General features: G+C 45.2%; 1 protein-coding gene across 1 annotated transcript in view; it reads right to left on the bottom strand.

Moving 5' to 3' along the window:
- LOC119382402 (transcriptional repressor scratch 2-like) overlaps nt 1-15706 on the bottom strand; it is a 40440-nt gene extending 24734 nt beyond the window's left edge. The window contains exon 1 of the mRNA XM_037650094.2: nt 15326-15706. Within this exon, the coding sequence (XP_037506022.2) occupies nt 15326-15530 (205 nt within the window). The 5' untranslated portion in view covers nt 15531-15706. The remainder of the gene's footprint in view (nt 1-15325) is intronic.
- Nucleotides 15707-25150: the final 9444 nt, after the last annotated feature.

Here is a 25150-nt window from a genome sequence, read left to right as displayed (position 1 = left end):
AGTTCGACTGTTTTCTTCGCAAACTTGTTAACCTTTCTTTTTCAGATATTTCCTCTTAACGCTCCTGTCCGATCTCATCCTATAGCGCTTTCTAATTGTGCGTTGTGTAATGGCTTCAATTTTAATCCATAAATTGGGGTAATTAGTAATACAACCTGCAGCTATTAGCTCATGCTCTCGCATTCTTCTCAGGGCCAACATACTTGACAGAAGTAGCGCAAAATTCTGAAAAAGAGAAGAAAAGAATAGCATTCTGTGCTGTCGCATCAGTTGTTTCTTCCAAATTTTCGCGCTATGTCCTTCATGGCGGATGGTTTTCTTCAGCAAGTGAAGTGTTAACAATGTGTTAGTTTTGGGGGTATTTTTGTTCGACTTAGACTGTTTCGTCTGTTTTCCCCGAAATGTCTCGCTGTATGTTACTTCTTTTTGTATAAGCATGAGAAAGCCAGTTGCCGAGAAAACAATCTGTCCTTTATTACTTGAACAGAAGACGCCTGGCTACCGCTTTAAAAAGCTGTACATGCTTCTGCGGAATTCCTGCTTTTGCGGCGGTTCCAAAATTCTTGCTATCATAAGGTAGGCATGCGTGTTTGCTAACATCCCACATGAAGACCGATCGTGTACTACGAATTGAAAATAAGGCGTAAGGGAATACGGCCACTCGAGCGAGCGAAGTGGTTTCCGTGCTGTATGTCGCTTCAACGAGAAGTAATTGGTGAGAGCACAGTACGCACAGAGGTACGAGCCGTCTGCTGCTCTGTCTAGAGATGGCGCGCGCGACCGTGCCTGTTTGATCAAAGTTCGCAGTTGCTGCCCGAACGGCGCCGTCTTTCACCGGCATCCCTTCAGGCCCCTTCACCCGATGGAGTCGGCAGGCGTGTTCCATCTCTCCTTCAGCCGCGCCCGTCAGCAGCATCCGCACGCTTTTACTCTCACATAGAACACATGACGCGCGGGGCGATGTTATTGATTTGGACTTTATACGGTACATGACGGCGACGGCGACGCCAAAAATGCGCATCGACTGTCCTATCGCAATAAAACAGCAAGCACGAAACGCGCATAGGCCCGCAACAACTGAATGGTCTGGCGGCCTTGCAGTTAGAAGCAACAATCGACAAAAACAGAAAAAGAAACGGCGCCCTTTGGTCCTTACGTAGCAAATTAAAAAAATCTGGCCATCCGCTGGTCAATCCAACCGCATTTTCTACTGCCAGTGCCAAATTTGGAAACCTTTCTTTTCTAGAATGGCTAGGCAACCGAAGTGATAAAGAAAGCGGCCGTATTCAGATAGCCATCTTCCAACCCACCACACCAAAGAAGGGCTTTTGCGCGGCAAGGAGTGTATTCTAGGTTTGCGCGTTCCAAGTCATTCGTTATAAATATCAACCGAACTCATTGAACGATGCAGATAAATGAAGTTTATAAAATATAATTTTATTACACAGAAATTTTATTATATCGACGCGTGGAAGCTTTCCCGTAGTTATGTATTCACTAAAAATATCGCCACAAATGAACGTGTGTCGCTTAAACAAGAAATTTAGCGAAGGGCTCGTCCAGAATCTGGGAAAAGAGAGAGAGATAAGGGTAAAGGAAAGGCAGGGAGGTTAACCAGGTTGCACCCGGTTTGCTACCCTACATGGGGGAAGGGGGAAAGGGGAGGAAAAGAATATAGGAAGCAGGGTAAAAAAAGAGAGGACCAGTGATACGCGCGCACACAATCAGTGTTAACCGCGCACACACGACAGTCACAATCCAGAAATATTGGAGATTGGTTCCTCTGGGGTTGTCTAAAAGTAGGCTAGAATCCGAGGTGTTAAAGAACGCTTGCAAGGACTGGCTCCAAGGAATCCAGAACTTGCAGTGCGCGTTGGGCTGACGAAGTTGTCATTCTGTTGAGGAGAGTGCGCATCGTGGTCATGAGAGACCTCGACACAGCGAGGACTTGTAGGTTTTCGTCGTGGCAATCATCTGTGGACGATAAGCATATTGCGGGGCATTCTGCATCGGCTCTTTATGAAGGTAGCTATGGGGCTGGTTTGGAATAAGGGAGCATCAAGGAAGCTTTCACTAAGAGTGCCCATATAAGCAAGGAAGCTTTCGTAACTGACGTAAGGCGGCCTAACGGGGGCTTCATAAGTGAATTAGAGTGTTTTCAAAATTTGCGGCTTATCCTATATATTCCTTGGCCAAAGCCGACAATTGACCATCCTGCTCGTGGAGCTAACGGAAAAACGACAATTAATTCATTATTGACTTCTCTAACCAGCAGTTTCATAGCGCTCCGGCAGCTCCACAAACAAGCGGTAAGTCGACGAGTAAGCTATACCACAAGTCTTAATCAGCTCTGATATGTACATTGAAGCAAGGTTAATTACCGCAACGTTTGATTATTGACTGAAAAGGAATTTGAATTCGTAGTGCCTCCAGAGTCGTTCTTGAACCAACAGTTATAGGTTTCTTCTGAGTATAGCGACGGACATTGCTACCACTAGTAATAAAAATATTTTCATATCCTACAAAATACGAAGAGATCTAAAATCTGTCAAGATAGTAATCAACATTATAGGCCAAACTGCGGAAAATGTTTCCTATCATTAGAAGAACATGTTCTCGACAAGCCAGTTTTATATTTCGGAAACTAGGATAAAGTCACAGCAACACGAAGTAAAGTGACTTCCGGGCGGTCGCATAATGCTGAATGTTTAATTTTTCCCCGTGTTGTTTTAACATATTCTTGCAAGCGATAAACAGGCCAGGCTTGCAGCACTTACGAATACCAACAAGACCCAGATGAGAACCAAATTGCTGCCCCCGAAAGTGCACAGAACGTTGTCGAGATGAACTCCATTGAACAGCGCGGTTATGAGAAGGGTGGAACTGAACAGGAGGTGCAACTGACAGGGAACGCATCAGCACACACCCGCCACTGCTCGTCAATGGCGACCACACCCACACCTAATGACTCTGTGAGCGCGCGGCCCGTATTTATTTCGGGATGTAGTTGACTGCCGGAGCAGAGATTCTATCTGGTTCCACGCTGATACTGGCGTTCGCGTAAGGAATCCTAATCCTCGCATGATAGACCCTTCAGCCGCAGTGGTCCAGTGGCATGCTACTGATGTTCACGGGCAAGTTAAAACCCGTCTCCGAGGTGCTACTTTCACACGTTTAGCTTGAGTGAATTCAGAGTGGAAAAGTACCTGTGTATACATGGTTAAATATAATTAAATTTAAATTTCCGGTTTTGACGTGCCAAATCCATCACCCCATTATGAGGCGCGTCGCAGTGGGGGACTCCAAAATAATTTTGACCAGTCTGGGTTCCTTAACGCACACCTAAATGTAAGTACGGAATTTTTTTTTTTCATTTGCTGCTGTCAAAACGCGGCCTACGAACCTACGACCCCGCCCTCCTCAGCACTACGCTATATACACTAAGTCACTGCGACATAATTTAAGAGCAGACGTAAAGATTTCAGGAGAACATAATAAATGCAGTTTCCTCACTGATACAGCAATAAAATATTGTATGCTGTGCAATGCATGTTCTGTATATGTGTTTTTATTTGCTGTGGCATTCATCTGCAATAGCATGCTAGGCGCACTTTGTTTCTCATGCATACATGCCGAGTGTTGTGTTTCTTGTTTTTAGCTTTCAGCCCCATCAATCAGTGAAATTTTATAGAAGAATTAGGTGATCCGACGGTCCAGTCACACTATTTTCTACTGCAGAATGCGTTATCTAGGCCACTATTTTTTGCCCTGCACCGCCACGTTTGACAAACGCACTAAAAGCATCTATACAGCTCTTTCTGAAGCGCTTCATCATGACACAAGAGGACCTAATTCGTTCGAAGGGAACTAAGTAAAAGAACTGGCAAGTAAAGAAAAAAACTGTGCGCTTTATGTCTGTGGAAACTGCCAAAAGCACCTTTTTGTTTATATAAATGCGGACCTATGCCCAATAGTTTTCATCATAAGGGAAGGCCGCGTAAAACCGGGCACCTGGACTCTGCTGTTCGTGATAACCGTGCTCATGGTTTATTTCTACGTTAGTTTTACATGCTGATTGCCTCCGCGCGTTGGTCTTATCGCGGGCACTCTGTGAGCGGTTACGCAATGCTAAAAAAAAATAACTGACGGTTCTGAAAGTGAATATTAAGCAGAAAAAAAGCAAAAGCAATATTATGCTCACCCAGCGTTGCGACGGAAGCGCACGGACCAAATTGCGCGCGGCACGCTTATCACATTCCTCCTCATTCCGCCATTCGCGTCGTCTTTAACATCATAACTGCATGACCGAGTGGTACGCTGTATTGCGACGTTAATGGGAGAGAAGCGCTTCTGCGCATACGAAAGGCGTCGCGAAGATGCCAGGGTAACGCGCAGAAAGTGCAAGTGCGCAGTCAACGTAATCAGCTGAGCAGGATGTAGTCCGCATTCGGGCTTGTATCATCTCCTCGGTAGAAATTAGCGTCGTTCTTTCCTAGTCGGCGATGTCAAAGTATGCGGCTAACAAACAGCCATCGCTTAGTCGTTAAGTTCCCGTCGAAGAGCAATCCCTGCGAATACTCGCGTCATTTGCGATTTGGACCCATTTTAGATCTGCGGTTTGGACAGAGCAGTGGCGTTATGCTTTCGATTCGATCCTTGGTAGTTATGTGCGTCAAAAGAAATATGTGTAGTCCTATACTTGCTTTAGGAGATGAAAAAAAAAACGCACAGAAATCACTTAACGATAATTGCAACAGTCAGCGCGTATAGCACTGCCGTTGACTAAGTGCTTCTTAAGGTGCTTATCTGTAGCCGCACTAGATTGAACAGCGACTCGTGGGCAGTACATCAGCGTTGTGAAAACGCGCCAAGTGTCTCAACGTGCTGACTTGTAAGTAAATGGTTGAACCATCAGCGTTGTCGAAAACGTACCAAACATCTGAAAGCGCGTGATTCCACGCGGCACATTCTTAAAAGTATTCGATTCGGCCTGGTGAGGCATGCGCCTGCGGCGCTGTGATTACAGCATAGAGCTTTGGCACCACCAGGTCCGGAGTTCAAATTCCGTCTCGGGAACATCTTCACTTCTGTTTATCTGTTGTATGCGCTGCTCTAACGCACTTGAGCGCGCGTGCGCACGCGCTCAGGTGTGTCTGTGTTTGTGGGTGATATCACCTGCGTTTAGACATCCGGTATGCCGGTCGATCAATTTGTTAGTCGGTTCTTGGCAGCCCAAATGCTGTGTAAGCATTGAATGGTGGAAGGTTAGTTAAGTTGAGCTTAATGGTGCAAAAGCGACTAAGACTATGCCTCGGCAGCCACAGGGTGACAAACTCTCGCTAGTAAATGCAGAATACACTGCAGTGTTTAAGACTTACTTAAAAGATATGTGTCACCTAAGAAAACTGATCCCGCCAGTCACAGGTACCCGCTCATCGTCTCCTAAAACGAACCTTCGGTGAAGGGGTAAGCGCAATTTACAGAATACGCCAAAGTTCTTTTTTTTTGTTCTTGCGTAGCTTTATGTAGGCAAGTAATTAAAATGCGTATTACCGTTAACGATTCAGTATATTTATTGTATGTTTGCTGTTCATCATCTGTCCACAAGGAATTATTCATTACGTGCATGTGCGCTTTCCGAAGTCGACACACAATTACTTCGATGAAACGTTCTTGGAGGTAATCATGTCTTCCAATCACAAAGGGCAGGTTTAATTAGTTGAAGTTTATTGTTCTCTCTCGAGTGCCATTCACGGAGCCATTCAAAGGCTTGGGAGGAAGGAACTGAAGTGTATTCAGTTCCCACTGCACGTTCAAGAAGCCGAAGTGGTCAACGTTCGCACAGCCCAGTTGTTACTTGATGGCATTAAAGCCGTGTAGGCAGTTGTAAACAATTGATCTTTTGTCATCGTTTCCAAAACTTTAATCTGAGACAAATAGGACAAACAGGGACAACTTCGTTGTTCTTGCAAAGTGTGCAATTTGGCATTTGGTCATAGTACGTCATGTACTTGAATACATTATACTTCCCAGTGATATTTCACGAAAGTTCTGCTAGATTCAGTAATCCCAGTAAGCCAAGAGTTTCTAGGAAAGCCTGTCATACACGGATATGTCATTGCTTTGCGAAATTATAGACTTGAAAAATGAATACTTCTTGTTAGCTGCCACTTAGTAACCGCGATGTAATCAGAATAATAATACAATTAGAGTTAAATTAACACCAGATATGTAGTTATAATTAAAATTAGGCGACGATAGGGCACGGCAGCAAGGACGACACTCTTGTCAGGTAATAGTTAGTATCGACAAACATTTGTCTTCTACACCGTGCGTACAGATTTAAATTTGTTATACTAGGTTCGCTGATACAGCTTGCCCGTCTGAACACTGCAAATTACTGCTCAAACCCACCATTCTCCTTGAATGTCTCATGACGTCTTGATATCTATTTTGCCACGAATTCTTATCCTGCTCTATCACTAAGGCTTCACTAATTCCAAGCACCCGCACGTACGGGTATACGTCTAAGCGTTGGTGACATAGGCAAGTTATTCCGGGCAACAATTATTTATGAATTCGAGAGCAAGCGCCCTTTAGTATCGCAATGATGAAGAAAACAATTTTGTCAAAGTGCGAAGAGCCTTGCCAGGGTGTCTCCGCAGTGGTCCCCTTTGTGAGCGTAAGCGTCGCAGCGTTTTGTCTCCGTAGACTATAGCGTTTATCACGTAGCTCTCCCGGGAGACCCTGAAAAGGAGGCCTATCGGCGCTTTCAACACCGGCTCTGCGGGCGGCTCTCGTTACCCGGGTTCAGCCGGTGAATCGCCTTTCCCCTCTTCAGCGAGCCACCTTCATCATTAAAGCAGGAAAGAAAGCCACAAAGCCGCCCTATTAGGCGCACGCGTCGTGAACGGGAGCTAGGCTTCAAGAGCTGAGAGGTCGTCCCTGAATGGGCCAGAAATAAGTAGAACTTGTTTTTTCACCTTCTCCGCCAGTCTATGTGTGTTTTCTTGGCTTGCTGCAATTTGAGGGCAATGACGCGGCAAGTGCACCGGGCTCTGATTCCTTGCGGCAGCAGAGAACGCTTTGGGTCGGCGGCTAGGGGCCCTTTTCTGTTCTGCGGTCGGCTGTAGGTAATCGGCTTACGAGCGCTATTGCCGAGAAACGCTACCTTGTTGGAGCTCTTGAATTATCCACGTAAAACTCTGGCACACACGCTCGTCGCGCACCAACGATTCCGTCCTCACTACTGCATCTCTTCGGTGTGTTTGAGCGTGTGTGTGTGTGTGGGGGGGGGGGGGGGGGGCAGGGGGCGTGTGAACGTGCGCATGCGTTAGTGAGTGTGCGCGAGCACTTGCGAAAAATTTGTTGCGTTGCTCTCGCTATAGATATTTGTAAGCAGTGTAATGAATTAGACATGTGTTATTTTATATACATTGGCGACGCTAAGTTAGCGGATTGCTTTGCTCTACAGTTATACTACGCACATTACCTAAAAATAATGTCAAGTGTTCGTTCTACCTTGCGAACCAACATGCGAATAAATGATCAGTCTTTCAAATTGCAGAGAAATAGTATCCCTTGGCGATAAGTAGTCTCTAATTCCCTTAAACTGAGTACATTCGAAGATAGCGGAAGCTTGTGAAATATTTAAACTGCATGTGTATGTGTTTGAAGATTACTTTTGTATCGAACTAACTGGAAACGCGAATGAAATCACAGCTAGCACTATTTTTTTATACTTAGCGCCCATGAAACTTCTGATACCTTAAAAAAATGTAGAAGAGTTTGTGATTTTAGTATTTTCCCTCATTCTTCGGCTCACCGAAGAGCATGCAGGCTATGACTTTCATTGTGCGTATATAGCCGATGTTTCGTGGGAAAACTATGTGTTCCGTTACTCCTAATGCAGTGCTGGGTAAATGAGCATTCATCTGTTTATGAAACTGCGGTGCCTTGACCGTAGCCGACACCTAAACGTTTCTGCGCGTACTTATTAATGTATTTACGTATATATCAGATATCGGGTATCTCAACCCAAGAACTGATTCGCCGTTTCAGGATGTACCGAAATGACATATCGTAACATAGCTATCTGCAGACCACCACAAGATGTACCTACGGAAAAGAATGTTACATGCTGTGACACATGAGCGATCGGCACTGCTAAGTGTAACGACATGATAATGACTTTGCAAATGGTGTATTTTTTATGGCGTGGTTTGGATGCGTAACGGTCGCATGCTGGCAGAAGCAAAAGCAAGGATTGCACTTGAGACGTAAGTAAATTCCGTATCAACAATGCTCTCACGGCGCTGTGCCTTTAGACGATGAGACTCAGGGTATATGTGTTGAATGTGAATGTCTTTCTTCACGTGAATCGAGTAATGACTGCAGCCGCTGCGGCTGTAGAAAGGGTGGTGATATAGGTCGCTTATCGTTTCCAGGAATCACAGGAAGGTAACCTCCACTATGTTTTTACCGTGCGCCGTTTATCTGTGTGGTACTCGATCGTTGCGTAATAAATTTGCAGTTTATCCTCGATACTCTCGTCATTTTAGTTATGTCGCCTTTTTTTAATCTACATACACCTACCCAATTTTCTCATCGGAGCAATATATCGCAATAGTGGCACTCGCACATCGTACTTTGTCACTGCAAACTACCGCATTGACTGCTCAGCAACAAAAGTTTCCCGTTGATGTGGTCGAAAATACGCATTCAGTAGTTCTAGTAGTCATCGATGGTGCATTTCAAGAGACATATGCTTCCCACAATTCCATTTACTACCGGCTTATAAAGTCTACAAAACGGCATCCACGAAGTAAGGTACCCGACTGAGCGGCCGCATTTGCGACAAAAAGTAAATGTCAGACTATATTGCCACGACCCGCCACTGAAAACAACAGTCTTTCCTGTTTTCATGTACGGAAAATTTTCCCGTAAGCTCATTCTTCACGATATTAAACCATCACTGTGCGCTGCGACCATTATTAGAGTTCAACATGCGGCGTCCGTATTGCACTCTAAACTGCGACGTGTTAGATTCTGTTACTGCGTACAGCTGCTGAATGCGCAGAAGAAGTAATTTTTCTTTTCTGGTTATCTGATATCCTCCCACAATTAGTGTGCGTAGTGTATCACAGGCAAAACATTGTATAGTTTTAAGAGTTTCATTTTGCTTATTGTCGACGCACGAATATTAAAATGGAAAGCTATGGAATACGCCTCTGTGCGAAGCAAAACGAGGACACGTAGGAGTTCCTGAAGCGTTACCGGAGTGTTAACTAGTTGATTTTTTTTCTTTCTTTGCTTATATCATGTGTCATAAAGCTGACGGTCGAGTGCTTAGCGGAAAACAGCAGCTAATAGTTGTTGGAAATCTTTCCTGTAATACGAATGGCTTGATGTCAAGAAGTAAATAAGCAGATGATTAAAACATATGATTTGGAAGGTCATTAGCCATTACCAGTGAATGAGTATTCTTAATGGTTTGCGAAAGTTCGACATGCGTTGTCGGTGTAACGAGTATCCTACAGATTATCTTTAACTTTACCTGAACGAGCCGGACATGACAGATTGGTATCTAAAGCACAGCAATACAGTGCACTATACAGTATTAAAAAATGTATGTAAGAAAGATACTGATCATAAATAAACACGTACGAGATCATTACCTTCCTTGCATATTACGGAAGAACAGGAAGCACTCGAATACAGTCCTCACGAATGCTGGCTTTGTGCGACTTCTTGGCGTCTTTTATGAAAACAAGGATCTTAGTTTTCTTATCTTGCGTAAACATGAACATACATGGAAGCAATCTAGCTTACTTTACTTTTCCGCTCAACATTGTCTGTAGCTATGTGCGCGATTCAGAGCAGAATGCGTGAAAACAAGACACAGAAGAAGAAGAAAAACAAAATTGAAGGACGCACGTAGAATTGCTTTCCCTACGTCTGCTTGGAGACGCCGCACCTTTATTTGCGACTTTTCCTTCACTCAATTCTTGCACGCGTGCCAGCTGGCCCACTGAGCTACTTTTTATTCGATGTTGTTTTCCGGTTTCTCTGATTATCACGGCTCTGTGCTTTGTTTGCCTGTAATGCGTAATTTGACGTTTAGTTTTGTGGCTGTATAAAAGCAGGTGCTTCTTTTTCATTATGCTGAACGACTAATTCGTTGCGGCTGCAAGAATTCCCATAGAATTTCGCTCAAGCAATTCGCTGTATCACTACAGCGGGCGCTACGCGTAGATTTGTTTAAATTACAGGTATCACTTCGGCCTTGAGAATGCTACTTCAGATGAACATCGAAACAGCCGTACAACGTGCTTACTTGGACTCCGTCAAGCGGACTCCGTTAATTTGACATTTCTGAGTGAAAGTGAAGTAAGCTTGCTTAGGCGGTACTGGCGGGCTAGCTGGTCGTACGTGATCTTGAGAACAACCGCGCAAAATTTAAGAAACACGGAGAAAGAAACAATGATACGCACAACACAGGCGCTGATAGCGCCTGTGTTGTGTGCTCTGTGTTTCTAAATTTTTTTTTACTCCTGTTCCCATGATCACAAAAATGAAAAGCTGATTCTAGATTTGCTCTGCCGCACGCATTACTTAAATGCTTATCGCGAAAGACAACCACAAAGTGAATTCAATTTGGATATTAAAGGCGCTGAGGAATATCTTATATCTGACCTAGATTTAAACAACTGGAGTTTGCGAAAGAAGCAAAAATTTTCGTTTTACGGAAGTAATAGGGACGCTTCAATTACGTGGCTTCATCTTGTGAAGGATGATACTTGAAACGGTTGCAGGCTCTCCAGGCACCCTGCTATTTAATAATATGTAGTGTAGCCTGGTGATAAGCTTTTAATGACTTAAAGAAAGATTATATAATAGAACACGACTGATATTTGTAAAGTCACTATAAAAGTCACTCTTACCGTGTAAACAAGCTTCCACACCTGGAGAGTTGCAAAAACAAAACAGATGTGGCGACGCCGCCTTGAAGTTCTGGAGTTCCCGCACCAGTTCACCATGACGTCAGAGATATTGACAGCTTCTAATCAAGCTAACTGATTGCTTATTTCAATCGATGTACGACACCGTATACTAAAAACAGCGATAGACAAACTTGGGAAGTTTGAAGAAATTTTATTAGGCTACAGTGGGCTCCAAATAAAAAAAAAGGCACTTTAGAAAACGTGATGCCACACTTACGAAAGTTTTGGGCATGTGAATTAATAGAATAGCAATCCTCACTTCATTTCGATTTTCTTTCAGTATTACCACAATACTAAGTAAGATTATTGAAAGTTCCGGAAGAACAATTTATCAGTGTATATCAATATAGCGTATTGCTTTAATGATCCATTAATCTCAGATATTTCCAGCGATACCAAACGGGGTTGCATGGGCATGACTGATCTGACAAATACCTTGCCTCAATGTTTGTTTGCCGATCACAATGTTCTGCCACCATGAGTCCTTCAGTTCTCCCCCCCCCCCCCCAAAAAAAAGTGAGCAGCATGAGCGCTACTCCCTTTCCCACACGCCGTGGACCTTGCTAGAAAAGTAACTGTGCTGCACTTGCATCAAGATATAGTCTTATTTTCAAGGTGTAGAAGCGCATGCAGATTTCCGTGTCGAGCTTTTCGTCGCACTGAGAGAAACATCGAAAGGCAGCCAACCAGCGCATAATGCCGAAGTCTAATCTGGTTGTTACTACAGAGAAGAAGCGTTGAGCAAACATACTTTTTGAAGGAAGAAATAGAGAAAAAGGACGAAGCATTGTTGGTAAGGCTCGAACGGGCTATTGAGGAAATAGGGAGAGCCTAGCGTTGCAAGCTCCACATCAGCATAAACGTAACGCGCAGTAGCCTGCTGTCAAACAGATGCGCAAGTTTCATTGCTGCGCTTCGCGGCTTGCGAAGCCCCCCGGTGTGGTCCTAAAAGATGTTAACTTTGCTCAGAACTAATTCGCAGATAGATTTTCTGTTATTCCAATAAGTAATACCATGTGAGAATAATTGATTGCAGTGGCTTGCCAACTGCACACTAGTACGCTAGTTAGGAATCATGGACATGACATTGGCTTTCCAAACAACGTCATAGTCCTCACTGCTAGATTTGGATCAAGTTTTTGGTGCGTATAACAGTTCTTATCTTTAAATTTCGCTGATATAATTTAGTTAGAGAAGCCACTTAAGTTGCAATCTTAACGTGAGATTCTGTAAAATTTTTCTGGTTTGCGAAAATCATCAGCAAAAAGGCTTTCGCGCAGTATTCTTAAACACAATATGTTCTTCTCTCTCTCTCTATCTCTACGTGTAAATCACAACGTGTCACGTCTTATGCACGCCTGAATTTATGCGTTTGCAGGGGTTGAGGTGTTTTGCAGTATTCACTTTCTCGTGCACAAGCTGGTTTTTCAACCAAATGTTTGTATCATGATGCTATCGCGTTGTCACAAAATCAAAGGGTGTGTGAAATGACAATGTTCTCTCGAGAGATTCAAGCATCCGGTCTGATTAAGCTTCCAGTCAGAACGTTAAGAAATCTCGACAGTCGACTTTTAGAGTGTGTGAAGGCACCACTGAGCTAAATTTTGAAGTATGCATCAACAATACTCGCTTTTAGTACGCTATTAATGTGCTCTATTAGCTTTCATCAAAGAAAAATGAACCCTACGAAACGTTATTTCTGTAGAGCGTGCTTTGCCACTAGTAGACAGTTATAACGGCAAAGCCCACCTCTGCTGCGTCGATGAATAACTGCGCGCAAGAAAAGGTGGAAAAAGGCGCCGGCTACATGAAGAACAGCGAAAGCGGGCAATGAATAGGGGTCCGTCAAATGCTGCATTATTATTGCCAACTCTAATTATATCTGTTTATTTTTATTGAATGACTTCGCGCCTCTTTTTTTTTTTTTCCAAAAGAAAGTGAACCAACTAGCTCAGCAAGAAGTAGTAATACGAGAAATTGCGGGTAAACGGCCTTTGCCAAAAGCTTTGTATACTGCAAGAATGGACTTAAATAACAAGACACTTAACGACGCCAATAATAAACTAGCTGATTAGGACCAGTGCCGGTCCCGTCGCTAAGTGTCATTCTTCGTGTGTTCACTTTGTTTGAGCTGAACCTTTCGTTCACTATCAAACAACTCAGAGTGCAAGGATTCTAGCGTAACATACAAAGATACGTTGTCCATACCTTGTGATTTGTGAAAAATATATTGATACATCACATTTCTTTTGTTGTTAGACTCACGAGTGTCAGCATAAGGCTGAATTCTCACGGCTGCAGCTTATCCTTTCTGCTTAACCGCCAAAGGCGTCCAAGCCCGCTTGGCTGCGATAGGTGGCTTTTGATCACCACTACATAGCGTCAAGTATTGTGATCTCCGTTGACCCATAATATTTTTCTTTAAATGCATACTGACAGCCACCGTGATGGCTTACCGGTTGTTGCGTTGCTAAGCATCAGGGCGAGGGTTCAATTCCTGGTTTTGGCGGTCGCAATTCTATGTGGGCGAAATGCACAAATGCCCTCGTGTTTTGGTTTAGACATCCGTTAAAGAACCCCAGGGTGTCGAGAATAATCGGGACTTCCCTCCTACGACGTGCCTAATAATCACATCATCGTACCTGGCAAGTAAAACCGCTGAATTTAAGAAGTGCATAATATGAGGCTACCCTGTCTTCATGACGCAAAAGCTTTTGCTTGTATGTTGTGGATTGCACCAACCGCTTCTTGTGTTCCCGCTCATGTGCTTTATGCCATAGAGAATCACAGGTGAGCCAGAGACCGCTTTCTCCGCACAGCTCTGAAACATAAACCCACCATCTTTACCACTTTTCGATAGTCAGTATTGCAAACTGCATTAGCTCGCTCCCAGCAAAAGAGAAACCTACACACGTGATGGCTGGACAATGTGTTACACTCAGTGAGTGGATGTTTGGGGACTGTGGATGTCATGCAGGACATCTGCTATTGTGAAAGAACTGAAGGCGAACGGGTGTGAAGCATTAGTGGTATATGCGCTAACAAGTTCGGGAAATTACGGTAGATAGGAGTGATTCAGCATCCATTCTTGTTTCTTGAGCTTATAACATGTTAACCGGGAGATGACACAGCGATACTAATTTTTTTCACTCCTGTTTCCTTATCACAAGAAATTACCCGCCACGGTGATGTAGTGGTTATGGTGCTCGACTGCTCACCCGAAGGTCGCGGGATCGAATCCCGGCCGCAGCGGCTGCGTTTTCGATGGAGGCGAACATGTTTGAGGCCCGTGCACTTAGATCTAGGTGCACTTTAAAGAACCCCAGGTGGTCGAAATTTCCGGAGCCCTCTACTACGGCGTCTCTCATAATCATATCGTTGTTTTGGGACATTAAACCCTAACAATTACTATTATTTCACAAGAAATTACATTCACTTTCATTCGTAATTGACGACGAGTTTTTATCCATACATTCATTATTTTTAAAAGGATCTACACCAGCATTTGTTTCATTGTACATTAAAAAACAATGTGGTGTAACATTCTTAAGGTTTTTAGATTCACACATATTTCTCGTATGTCTTGAAGTGCAGTCGGCTAATGACTTACGCGAAGCTTTAAATACCGGCAATAAAGAAATCCTCGACCGTCTGCATCGGTTACAAACCCTACAATAAAGCTTATGAACATGAATTCACGAATGTGTTTGTGGCGGCTCGACGAGCTAATATGCAAGTGCGGCATAAATCTGGAATCAGCTACAGGCAAACAACGCATTTTGTTGCTGAAATGTGGCATGCTATTAATGTCAGCCGACGCATTCGATGTGTTGGCATTCCCGTTACATTTCACACTCTCTTAAACCTTACTTCTTCAAGACTGCGCAGCTCCTCAACTACGCGCGGCTGCGTTGGCAGTTTCGCAATGGTAACGAGATTGACAGTCCCATCCCTCGCACGCGTTCGTACTTGTTCCCATCCTAGCATCGCGCAATGGACTCTGGCGTTAATTTATTCGCATTTAGCGAGCGACTGAACAAACTAATGCACGTTTTTTTCTAGCGAGGAGTCGGCGTCATTGAGCCGGCCGGCGGCACTCTCTCGTGCGTCGTTCTCCCGCCGCCGGCTGACCACGCGTTCTGACATCTGCCGTGGTGGGCTACCGGCGAAATGACGCGCACCGTCGTCGGCACGCGTTGGCAGCGGGTCCCTTCAGCGTCAAGGGTGGTCAGCACCCTTGAGGCGGAAGCGTCCCGCGGGGGCGGCGCGTGGCGGCGTGCGTGCGTGTGGCGCGTGGCCGGCGTGACACGCGGTCCACTCACCGGCAGTGGGGCTGGTGCGCCCGAAAGCGGCCGAGGTGACGATTGCGGGCCGCTCGTCGGCGGCCTGGTCGCCGAAGAGGGGAGCGCAGGGCGCCGTCTCGGCCTCGCTGGGGCTGAGGGGCTCGCGGTACGGCCAGCGTCCCGACGAGGCCGGTCCCGCGGGGTGCTTGGTGGCCGCCTTCTTGACGAGGTAGCAGCGCGGCATGGTGCCGGCCCCGGGGCGGCGCGCGGCCTGGCTCAGCTGCGGGTCCTGTGCATGCCGCGGGCCGAGCAGCGTCCGCCAGCGCTGCCGCTCCGCTCGCGTCTGGGGGGGTTGCCGTGGGCCTCCGTCGGAGTGTGTGGAAAACGGGGAAAAAAATGACCAAACAAACGGTGCGCACGGTTTTGTCAAACTGGAAAACCTGAGTTTACACCTCGGGCTTTGTTTTATAGCGGGCCCTCGCCGCCACCTCCTCCGCCGGTCGACCTCCTCTCCACCAACATCGGGCGGACGCATGCGCAGAGCGCTCCTGGGTCTTTCGCAGGCCTTTCCTTCCCGCGCGAGGCGCCGCCCTCTCCCGACAACATCCCTATGGGGAAGGAGGCCTTCCCGGGAGAAGATGGAAGTGGACCTTTCCCGCGCGCACTGTCCGCGCGCCTGTCGGCGGCGAGAGGGTGCCACTGCCGCGCAAGACGCGCCGCACTGCCGGCAACCGCATCAGTGCGTTTCTTTTCCGAACCAAAACATCAGCTGCTGCACTTCATAAATTTACCTTGCCCCAGCGAGGACGAAAAGGCATAGAAGAGGCTAAGTGACGCAGCAAGTTACACAGGGAGAAAACTAAAAACGGTCGTGGAATCGCACTCTTTGTAACCCGTACGCTATGGTAATTGACGGAAGTGATTAAAAATATGAAAAAAAAAGCTAGTAATGTGTCAAGTAAAGCAAGAGTACATGCAACCGTTAACATTTATCGGCCAAAGACTCAGTCAACAGGTTCAGACGTTACGGCAAACTTGCCTTGTTACGAGCTTTAACGTTTGCGTTTGCAGTCATACGAATAACATTCGAATAAAAAAAAATAATGGGGTAATTCTCACATATCTTTGAGTGAAAGGTCACAGTAGAGGTTACATTTCATTTTAGGTAGACAACATCAAATTTCTTAAAGAGTGTTCTCTTTCACGGGAGACCAATGATAAGATGAATGATCGTGAATGGCTACGCGTATTTATCGAAAATGATTTACTATGCCCAGTTATATAGAAAACGCAACTGAAATAGAATTACTTCATGGGGACTAATATCCTTTCTGTGGACTAACGGCCACGGGTGGGAATTGAACCCGCGACCTCATTCTCAGCAGCAAAGCGTTGCAGCGACTCAGCCGCCGCAGTGAGTAATCTTATATAATATTTCAGCCTGCGAACGCACGTATCAACGCTCTAGCTTATACCACACGCGCAAAACCAAAAGGCTTTGATTTTATCTCCATGCTTATGGCTCGTTGATTTGTGGGAAAAACAAAAAAGCGTAAGCGGATTATTGCGCCCACTCAGCGAACAATTACCTCGCTTCACTGCTCTTGCGCCGCAATATTTTGCTTGAAAACGCAAGCTTATTAATTTTTTCTTACGATTCATTCAAGAGATGCGTTTAATAATATTATATCATGGATTTCGCCTGTTTGCCTGCTTGTTCTCATTTCTTAAACCACATTAAGTGTATCCACCAGAACGAGATATAAAAAAAAACTTACTCTTCTTCATTTTTGTTCGTGAGCGGTAATTTTTGTGAAAATAAAACTTTACACCCCTTTCATTATCAGAAGGAAACCTTGCAGAAAGCATAACCAGCAGGAGTGTTAGGGATTTAAGAAGTGAAGTTATTATTTACTGGCTACTGGCACTTCGCATTCCCAAAATTTTAAGGAGGGAGCACTGCTTTATTAGTCACAACAAATAGAATAACGAAACGAAGAGGTATATAAACATTTTATAGCTTAGCTACTAGTGGTACGTTTCCATGTCGGTCCAGCAGCACAGATGGGGGCTGATCCTGGGTAGATAGTGCAATACCGGGATGACCTGCTGCCCGGTATTGACGCCTTGCGCAATACACGGGTAGAATGCGCAGTTTAAGTCCATCGTGTGCGTGCTTGAGAGCCCGGCAGGTGTGGCGTGATAGCGACGCATGATTGCGCGCCATACTTTAGCACCCAAAGGCCCGTACTCAGTATATACTTGGACCAAGCACTTACAAGAAGAAACATGAGGAAGCGCAACACACATAAGAGGAAAGGACAACACTGGACGTGTATTCTGAGAATGTCGAATGTGAAATACGAGGAAGGAAGGAACAGGAGAGAGACGAAAGGTAGGGAGGTTAGCCAGTTGAGAGTAACTGGTATGCCACCCTACGCTGGGGAAAGGGATAGCGGCGTTTGAAGGTTACTGGTGTAAAGAGAGAGAGTGAGAGAGAGATAGCGAGCACACACAAAAGATCGCAGTCAGTCCTGTGTGGTATGCGACATCTCTATTCGTCTATAGCCGCTTGTGCAGGTGTGTTGTCTTCTAAAGTTTCATCAGTGCATTCGTCGCCTTCATCCGCGATGACCTTTCAGTGCGACATTCTAGAATGGTTGTTAGCGACATCAGTCTGTGGTCAAGGCGAGCTAGAGCGAATGCGATTGATCTTCTCTGCGCACTGTAGCGAGGACAGTCGCAGAAGATGTCTCCTCACTACAACCGTCGTCACAAAAAGCGCTGCCAGTCATTCGAATGCGAAAGGCAAATTACTTCGTGAAAGTAACTAAAATATTTTCCTGGGTGTATATGAGTACATAAATTGTCTGCAGTGCTATACGCATACTCAAAGATCGCTCTTTCCACAACACGTGTACAGAATAGCCGGAACATCAGCAGGGGTAAGGCGCACGAACGTCATGTTACACATAGTTTGGATAATTTCCATTGAGGAAGGTTGCAGAACGCATGCGCCACGCTAGACGTGTTTCAACGGTTCTCAACCAAGAAGTCCAGCACACACCACAACGTCGCCATTACGCTGAAGTCATTTTGCGATACCGTTTAGTATTTTTTTTTATTGAAATGATGAAATAGGAGAGGTTGGTGCCATTATAGTGGCACCGGCTACCCCTTCTCGCTTAGAAGTCAAAATATGTAGTGACAAAAATAATAAGGCACAAAATGCAATACCGTAGAACACATAGGAAAATACGCACAGCCGAACATCACATGGCAGTTCATATACGTCTAATAGGTAGCATTGTGTTCAGCAGTTACGCTGGCCATTCGTGTAAGCACATACTATGCAGTATGAGTGTCATTTTTTGAATCTGATCGGCAGGGTATGGAATACGAAAAAAAAAAAAGACAGATCAAACGACGTGCGCACAGTATGCAGAAACAAGTAAACGAGTAAATTTTTTAGCAGATTTTACGTTGAAAGCGTGAGCAAGTGGTGACGCTGATGTCACAGAAGGTGCCGTAACGAAGAAGCCAGATATATTGTATATTGTACAGCTTGCTTGCAGCTCTTCGGACCCAACGGCACTAATTGCTACAACAAATTATGTTGCTCGCATCCGACTGCTCCAACTGGTGTGCTCCGCTGTTTAGGTGGTAGTACAGTGCAGTGACAATTTTTCTGCATAAGAGGCAGTATATAGCAAGCCGAACCCAAGAAAGTCGAAACGGGTCTCTCGCTTTGGTTTGCCGGTGGTGCGAAAACTGAATCGCACTGCGTGTGCCGCTGCAAATGAAGAGACCGGAGCGTACGGGAAAGGGCCCACCGATGTAGTAACAGAACTTATATGTAAATTAAGACTTCGAAACCGAAACAAGAATTTTTGAAGGGTGCCTACCTTGTCACGCCATTCATCCCATCCCATTTCAGTGTCTTCAAGGCTTTCCCGAAGGGTGCGTCAAGTGAGAGTTCGGAATCGATGGTGTATGCAGCAGATGCAGATCTGAATAAGTCGAAGAGGCGCATTTCACGAAGTGCTGCGTAATATACGCTGGGTGGAAACGTACTGCGGTTCTGCAGAGTCGGCACTTGAGGTGTGGGACGGAAATGTTGATCATCCGATAGTCTGCATCAAATGTATCCCATTTTTAATAATAATATCCAGGATTTTACGTGCCAAACCATATATCATTATCAGGCACGCCGTAGTGGATTGCTCTGGAAATTTTGACCGTCTGGTGTTCTTTAACATGCACCTAAATCTAAGCACACGGGGCTCTAGCATTTCGCCTTCATCGAAATGCCACCGCCGCGGCCGGGATCAAACCCGCTACCTTTTGGTTAGCAGCCGAGCACCGTAACCACTGCACCACCGATGCGGATTATCGCAATTTTTGTTCAATGAGCTTGCCTTAGCAGCTCATCTCAAACATGGGCGAGGCTGACTGAATCATATATTGATTGTTCTGAGGTAAGATTAATCTAACCCTGGAAGCTCAAACACTCGACTGAAGACGTCCTTTTGTGGCGAAACAGAACGTTTGACCGAAACGAGCCGAGCAGCCCAGCCAGCTTTGGCTAAAGACTGTAAACACATCCATTAAAGCTACCAGAGAGAGAGTGAAGGAAATACGAGAGTAACCTGTTTGATATAGCACATCGTATTTTGATCGTTGCTTATTCACCTTCAACTACTCAATTTCTGCGCCAGTCGTCAGTGTAAATCAGTGACGGAGCGGTCATATGAGATAACACCGCTGTTGCTGTTTGCCATTTAATTGTACTACATGCGAGCCTTGTGCTTGCACAGAGCTTTAAAATGTAGTAATAATTCGCGCTTGCAACAACATTTCATCCATTTCCGCATTGACTTATATCAAATTATAATTTATTTTCATTCTGCTAAAGTACAGGTTAAGGAAGTTTCCTCTCTTCTTTTTTTACTTTTTTATTAATTCCATGCCTAGCCCCGGAAAAATATTGCAGCGGTAACGGCGCCTTTTCTAAAACACTGTTGAGACAACTTACTGCGTAAATGAAAGGTATCTAGACTAGAATGTAGAGATAATAAAGAGGGAGGAGAGGAGGAATACGCATTTACTGTACGAAACGAGGAAGTGTTCTTTCTTCGCCCTAGGTCGGCGGCTCATTTATTCTAGAAAGCAGTTGGCTAGTGCCACGTCCCATGCCCGGCCCACCAGACTTCGCTGATTCTCCAGGCTCGGCGCCGTTAGCATTTCCGACCACGTTTCTTCGATAGCCTGCAGCAATTCTGTAGTTTAATCTTGAGTGTTTTCTCGCGCTGCGCGGACGCACCAAAACCACGTGTTGGGGGGCGTCCGGTACATCGAAGAATCGGCATGGGTATGAGAATGGGGAGGGGGGATGCATCCAGCGCACAGTAATGACATGGGCACACGTTATGGTTTGTAGTCCACAAAAAAAAAAAAGCGGTGGCTCCTTCCTTGCTTAATTGTGGGAGTGGTTATGGATCATGTCATCTTTTCAGTCGACAGTGCTGCAAGGTTGCGACGTTGTTGATGAGAATGACGCTCTTGTTTTCAAAAAACAGCGCACACACGAGAAGACAAAAGAAGAAGGTAAGAACCGACGGCACGAGCGCTGTATCGGCCAGACCTCACTTAATCTCCCAGAAAAGGAGATTAGCTTTCTAGATGGCACTGAGGATGTGTATTATGATGTCTTGCTGAACTGCCGCACGCTGTCACTAGTTCATGGCCTTGATACGCATATTTTGCATCATGTGAAGATCCTCTAGTTATATATTATGTGTGTGTTGCATAAAAATTCAGTTCATAGTCAGCGCTCGTGTCGTCTGTTCGTTCCTTCTTCTTTTGTCTTCGTGTTTGTGCGCTGTTTTATGGTGACGTTCTACCAACTCGCCCAAATAGCTACTTTGCTCTCGTTGCTTTTCGGAGCTCGTGCGGCAGGAAATAATAACAAAAATTTCAATCACTAGACTACCATCTGCATAATAAAAGTCTCATCCATGTTATTGTTTAAGTTGCCTGTTTTACAGTAGTGCGCTTAAACGTTTTTGTTTGAGCCACCGCCACGTCAGCTGAGGTGTGTGTTCCACGCTCTTTCATTATTCTTTTTGGGTCGGTTCCCATATATTCGCCACACTCAGCAGGATAAAAAAAAACGCGCACCACCCTGTTTATTATCACTATTTTCCATTATCTCTCTTCTCTCTAGCCGAAGTTTATCCGTCATAGCGCAAATCTGTTGCAGAGCAGAAAATACTTCCTTCAGCGTAAGCCTCACACTAGTACACGGTGCACTAGTATAACCAGACCGATCGAAGCAGATTCGGAAACGAACGAGCAGACATCGCTGCGGCACCGCTAATACGTCAAGTTCTCTGAGCCGTACGCTCCCAGCGGTTAAATCGTTCAAAGAATGGGTCGGCGTGCAACACCAGTGCGAGCAATGTACCAGTTTGCAAGATTAAAACATGTGCGCCCATGAGATGTACGTGCGTGTCGGAATCGCACTAAGAAAACACGCGTCTTTCGGGGAAGAGTAGGGAAAAAAAGACACGTATGCAGTGATGCTGCTCCATTTGGTTAGGTATCTTTCCATCACGTTCGCGCCGTCTTCTTGTTTTACTAAGATTTGGAACGCAGTGTCTTATTCGTTACCATCTAGTCCCGTTTCATCTTCGCCACATTATGATCCTTAGCTGCAATAGTCTACTTTTGGTCACTTTAAAATGGTGGGGTGTCGTTTCAGTTAGTTAGTTAGTTAGTTAGTTAATTGAGGTTTTATGGTACAAAAGCAACGCAAACTATACTGCGCCATTCACAAGTTCTTAAGTACTGAATAGTTAAGGTTGCCTAATTTTAGAGTTTACTTAAAAAGCCATTTGCCTTTAGACAACTGAAAACACCACACAATGGAACAAGTGGGTCATCTCCTAGGATTAGTGCTAGTCAAGTCACTAGGACTAATAAAGTCCTAGTGACTTAATTCAAGTCACTAAAGATTATCCTACTGATTAGTTGGTCTTTAAAAATAGAGGCACTGTGATATATCATGTTTAACTTTCTAAAGTAACTCGCTCTATATTTAACAGGCAAGAAGATGAAAACCAGGCTGCAATTATTTACGAAAAAAGGAGCCTAGAGCTGCCACCACTTTGCTCCGCAAAGAGCATGAGCTTTAATATATACATACATCGGTTTAGCGCGATAGTATACAATAGTTAAAGAAACCTAGGTGGTCGAAATTTCCTGAGCCCCTCACTACGGCATCTCACATAATCATATCGTGGTTATGGCACTCGACTGCTGACCCGAAAGTTGCGGGATCGAATCCCGGCCGCAGCGGCTGCATTTTCGACGGATGCAAAAATGTCTGACCCGTGTACTTAGATTTAGGTGCACGTTAAAGAACCCCAGGTGGTCGAAATTTCCGGAGCCCTCCACTACGGCGTCCCTCATAATCATATCGTGGTTTTTGGACGTTAAACACCAGATGTTATTATCATATCGTGTTTTTGGGCCGTAAAACCCCAACAATTATTACATAATTATAAAGTAGACAAGAAGATATCCGTACACTGCCTTGAGGAATTAGGCATATTTTAAAACGATAGACAACTTCATAAACTTTTTCCCTACTCCGGAGTGTACCAGAAACGGGCCAGCCGCGAGCACCTGTGACTGCCGCTTGGCCACTCAATAAGGAAGCTCTGCGAAACGTCAGTCCTTGTAAACCTCTAGAGCGCTGCCTTTAAGGTGCAATGGTGCATTTTTTGAAACGTAGATTCGGTGCAGGTCGCTTCGAACAACATGTGCACTTAGTGAATAATTCGCGCTCGTGAGCTTATCAGGCTAGGCTCACGCGTGTTTGAGTGGCGCACCACGAAATATTCTGGTCCATGTTATACGCGGAGAGTGAACAGAGATCCCCCTACGCACGCAATTTTGCTCCATAAGGAATTGATCTGCACTGTTATTTCTCCTTTATGGTTCATGTCAGAAACCACGGTAACATGTACCCATGACTTGTACGCTATCTTTGGAACTGGCTATTTCATCAATATTTCGGAGAATCTCCTGTTCAAGGGAATAGTACGTATGTGCACGAAATTCCTTTTTATAATTTTGTAAGAACAATGTTCCTTTCATCAGTTGTTGTTCCTTTCATGTTGTTTACCTATTTACACACTTATTTACTTTTTTATGTCTTTACTTGTGCGCCAGAAGCCTCTTCTACAAGCTGTAGTTGTGAATCTTGAGCCCTCTTTTCTCTTAGACTCTTTCATCCCTTTTGCAAGTTCATGCGTGCGTTTATGTGCGCACTTGTGTACATTTACGTGTGTTCGTCTGGGTTCATGCGTGTGTCTGCATGTGCGTGCGTGTGTACATGCATGTGCGTATGGGCATGTAAGTGTATCTGCGTTTGTGTGTGGGAATGTTTTTGCTCATTATGTGGAAGCGGTGCTCATGATCGAAGCGCCTCTAAACCAAAGATGGCATCAAGTAAACTTCCCGTAAGACAAGTCCCGTTTACCCATTAATCTTTTCACTATTATGCGACCACAGACAAGCTGTGAGTACAATCGCCTTTTCCGCCCTTTATTTTTTGGGGACTAGCTGAGCAATAGCTTCGTATGCAGGCCCGTAGACGCGTCTGAACACACACCAGGCCCGTGTTCCGCGTGCCTGGTAGCTTCAGCATCGTCATTTATAATTTTTTCGTGCTCAGCTCAATTATACTTTCTCGTATAGTCCGCGTTATTTTTACGTTGTAACTTTTCACTGTTACCTTCTTTTCCCGGGTCATTAGCGCTCTATTATGCACTTGTCAGTGTCAATTACTTCCTTGGTTCTTTTCTTCCGGTCCCATTCTCGTGCAGCACCTATAAGCCCGGCTTAAGAAAGCCAAGGCCCGAGCAAGCAATTAAAACAAGTTTGAACAGGGAGGAGACTTCACGCAGTGTCTGCCCGAGAAGGCGAAGGGCAGTGGGTGGTACTTTGCGGGAACAAAAAGCCGGGCTGCTATTATTTTACAAATTACCGAGCTTCTTCTACCAACATTGTCTCGGCATGCTGGCGATGGCGGCAGCGGAAGCAGCGTGGTGCGCCTGTTTGTTTGGGCAATTCTTAGCCCAAGAAGAACACACGGTGAGGACGTTACGAACTGGAACGACGAGGAAGAAGGGAGGAGAGCGGCTCACAAGGAAAGTGCGGGAGGGGCGCTGGTCCTTTCCTTCACCGCAGACGACACACACGGCGCCCTTGCCTGCCCCGAAGTCATCACTCTGTTCGCTGGCTTGATTCTGCGCAGCTTGAAACTTCAGCTCAATTTTTTTCTCCGTTTCTTTTCTTTCCGGGCCTCGCATCTGCGTCACTCTTTTTCCGAGGCTCATCTTTGAAGTTTTGTCTTGCTGCGCTGCAGTTTCGCTTTTAATCTTTCACGGAAGAACGTGTCCGTTCGTCTTCACTGTCGCTTCTATGCACTCGCTTTGATGCGCAATTTTTGCCTCAACTCATCGCGTGGAGATCTTTTGTTGCTTCTGCCGAAGGCGCCACGGACAAAAAAAATGAACACAGTAACAGCAAGTGCAGTGCGCTGAAAGGTTTCTTCCTTCTTTCTTTGCTGACAAGTAGCACGCGTGTTGGTATTTGTTGTTTCTTTTCTTTTTTCGGGCAAAGTATCATTTAATCTGATGAGGAGGAACCAAAAAGCTCCGCACTACTACGCGGTCTTCTAGAAGCAGGGTTTTAATTCATTATTTCCTCATAACGTGTTCTCCTGGCCCTCAGCGTTTCGCCTGTGCAGCTACAAATTCGAACAGCGTGGTACTTATCTTGCGTTGTCGCGAA

Source organism: Rhipicephalus sanguineus, chromosome 1, assembly GCF_013339695.2.
Source record: "Rhipicephalus sanguineus isolate Rsan-2018 chromosome 1, BIME_Rsan_1.4, whole genome shotgun sequence".
Lineage (NCBI taxonomy): Eukaryota > Metazoa > Arthropoda > Arachnida > Ixodida > Ixodidae > Rhipicephalus > Rhipicephalus sanguineus.
This window is presented reverse-complemented; position numbering and strand designations above follow the sequence as displayed.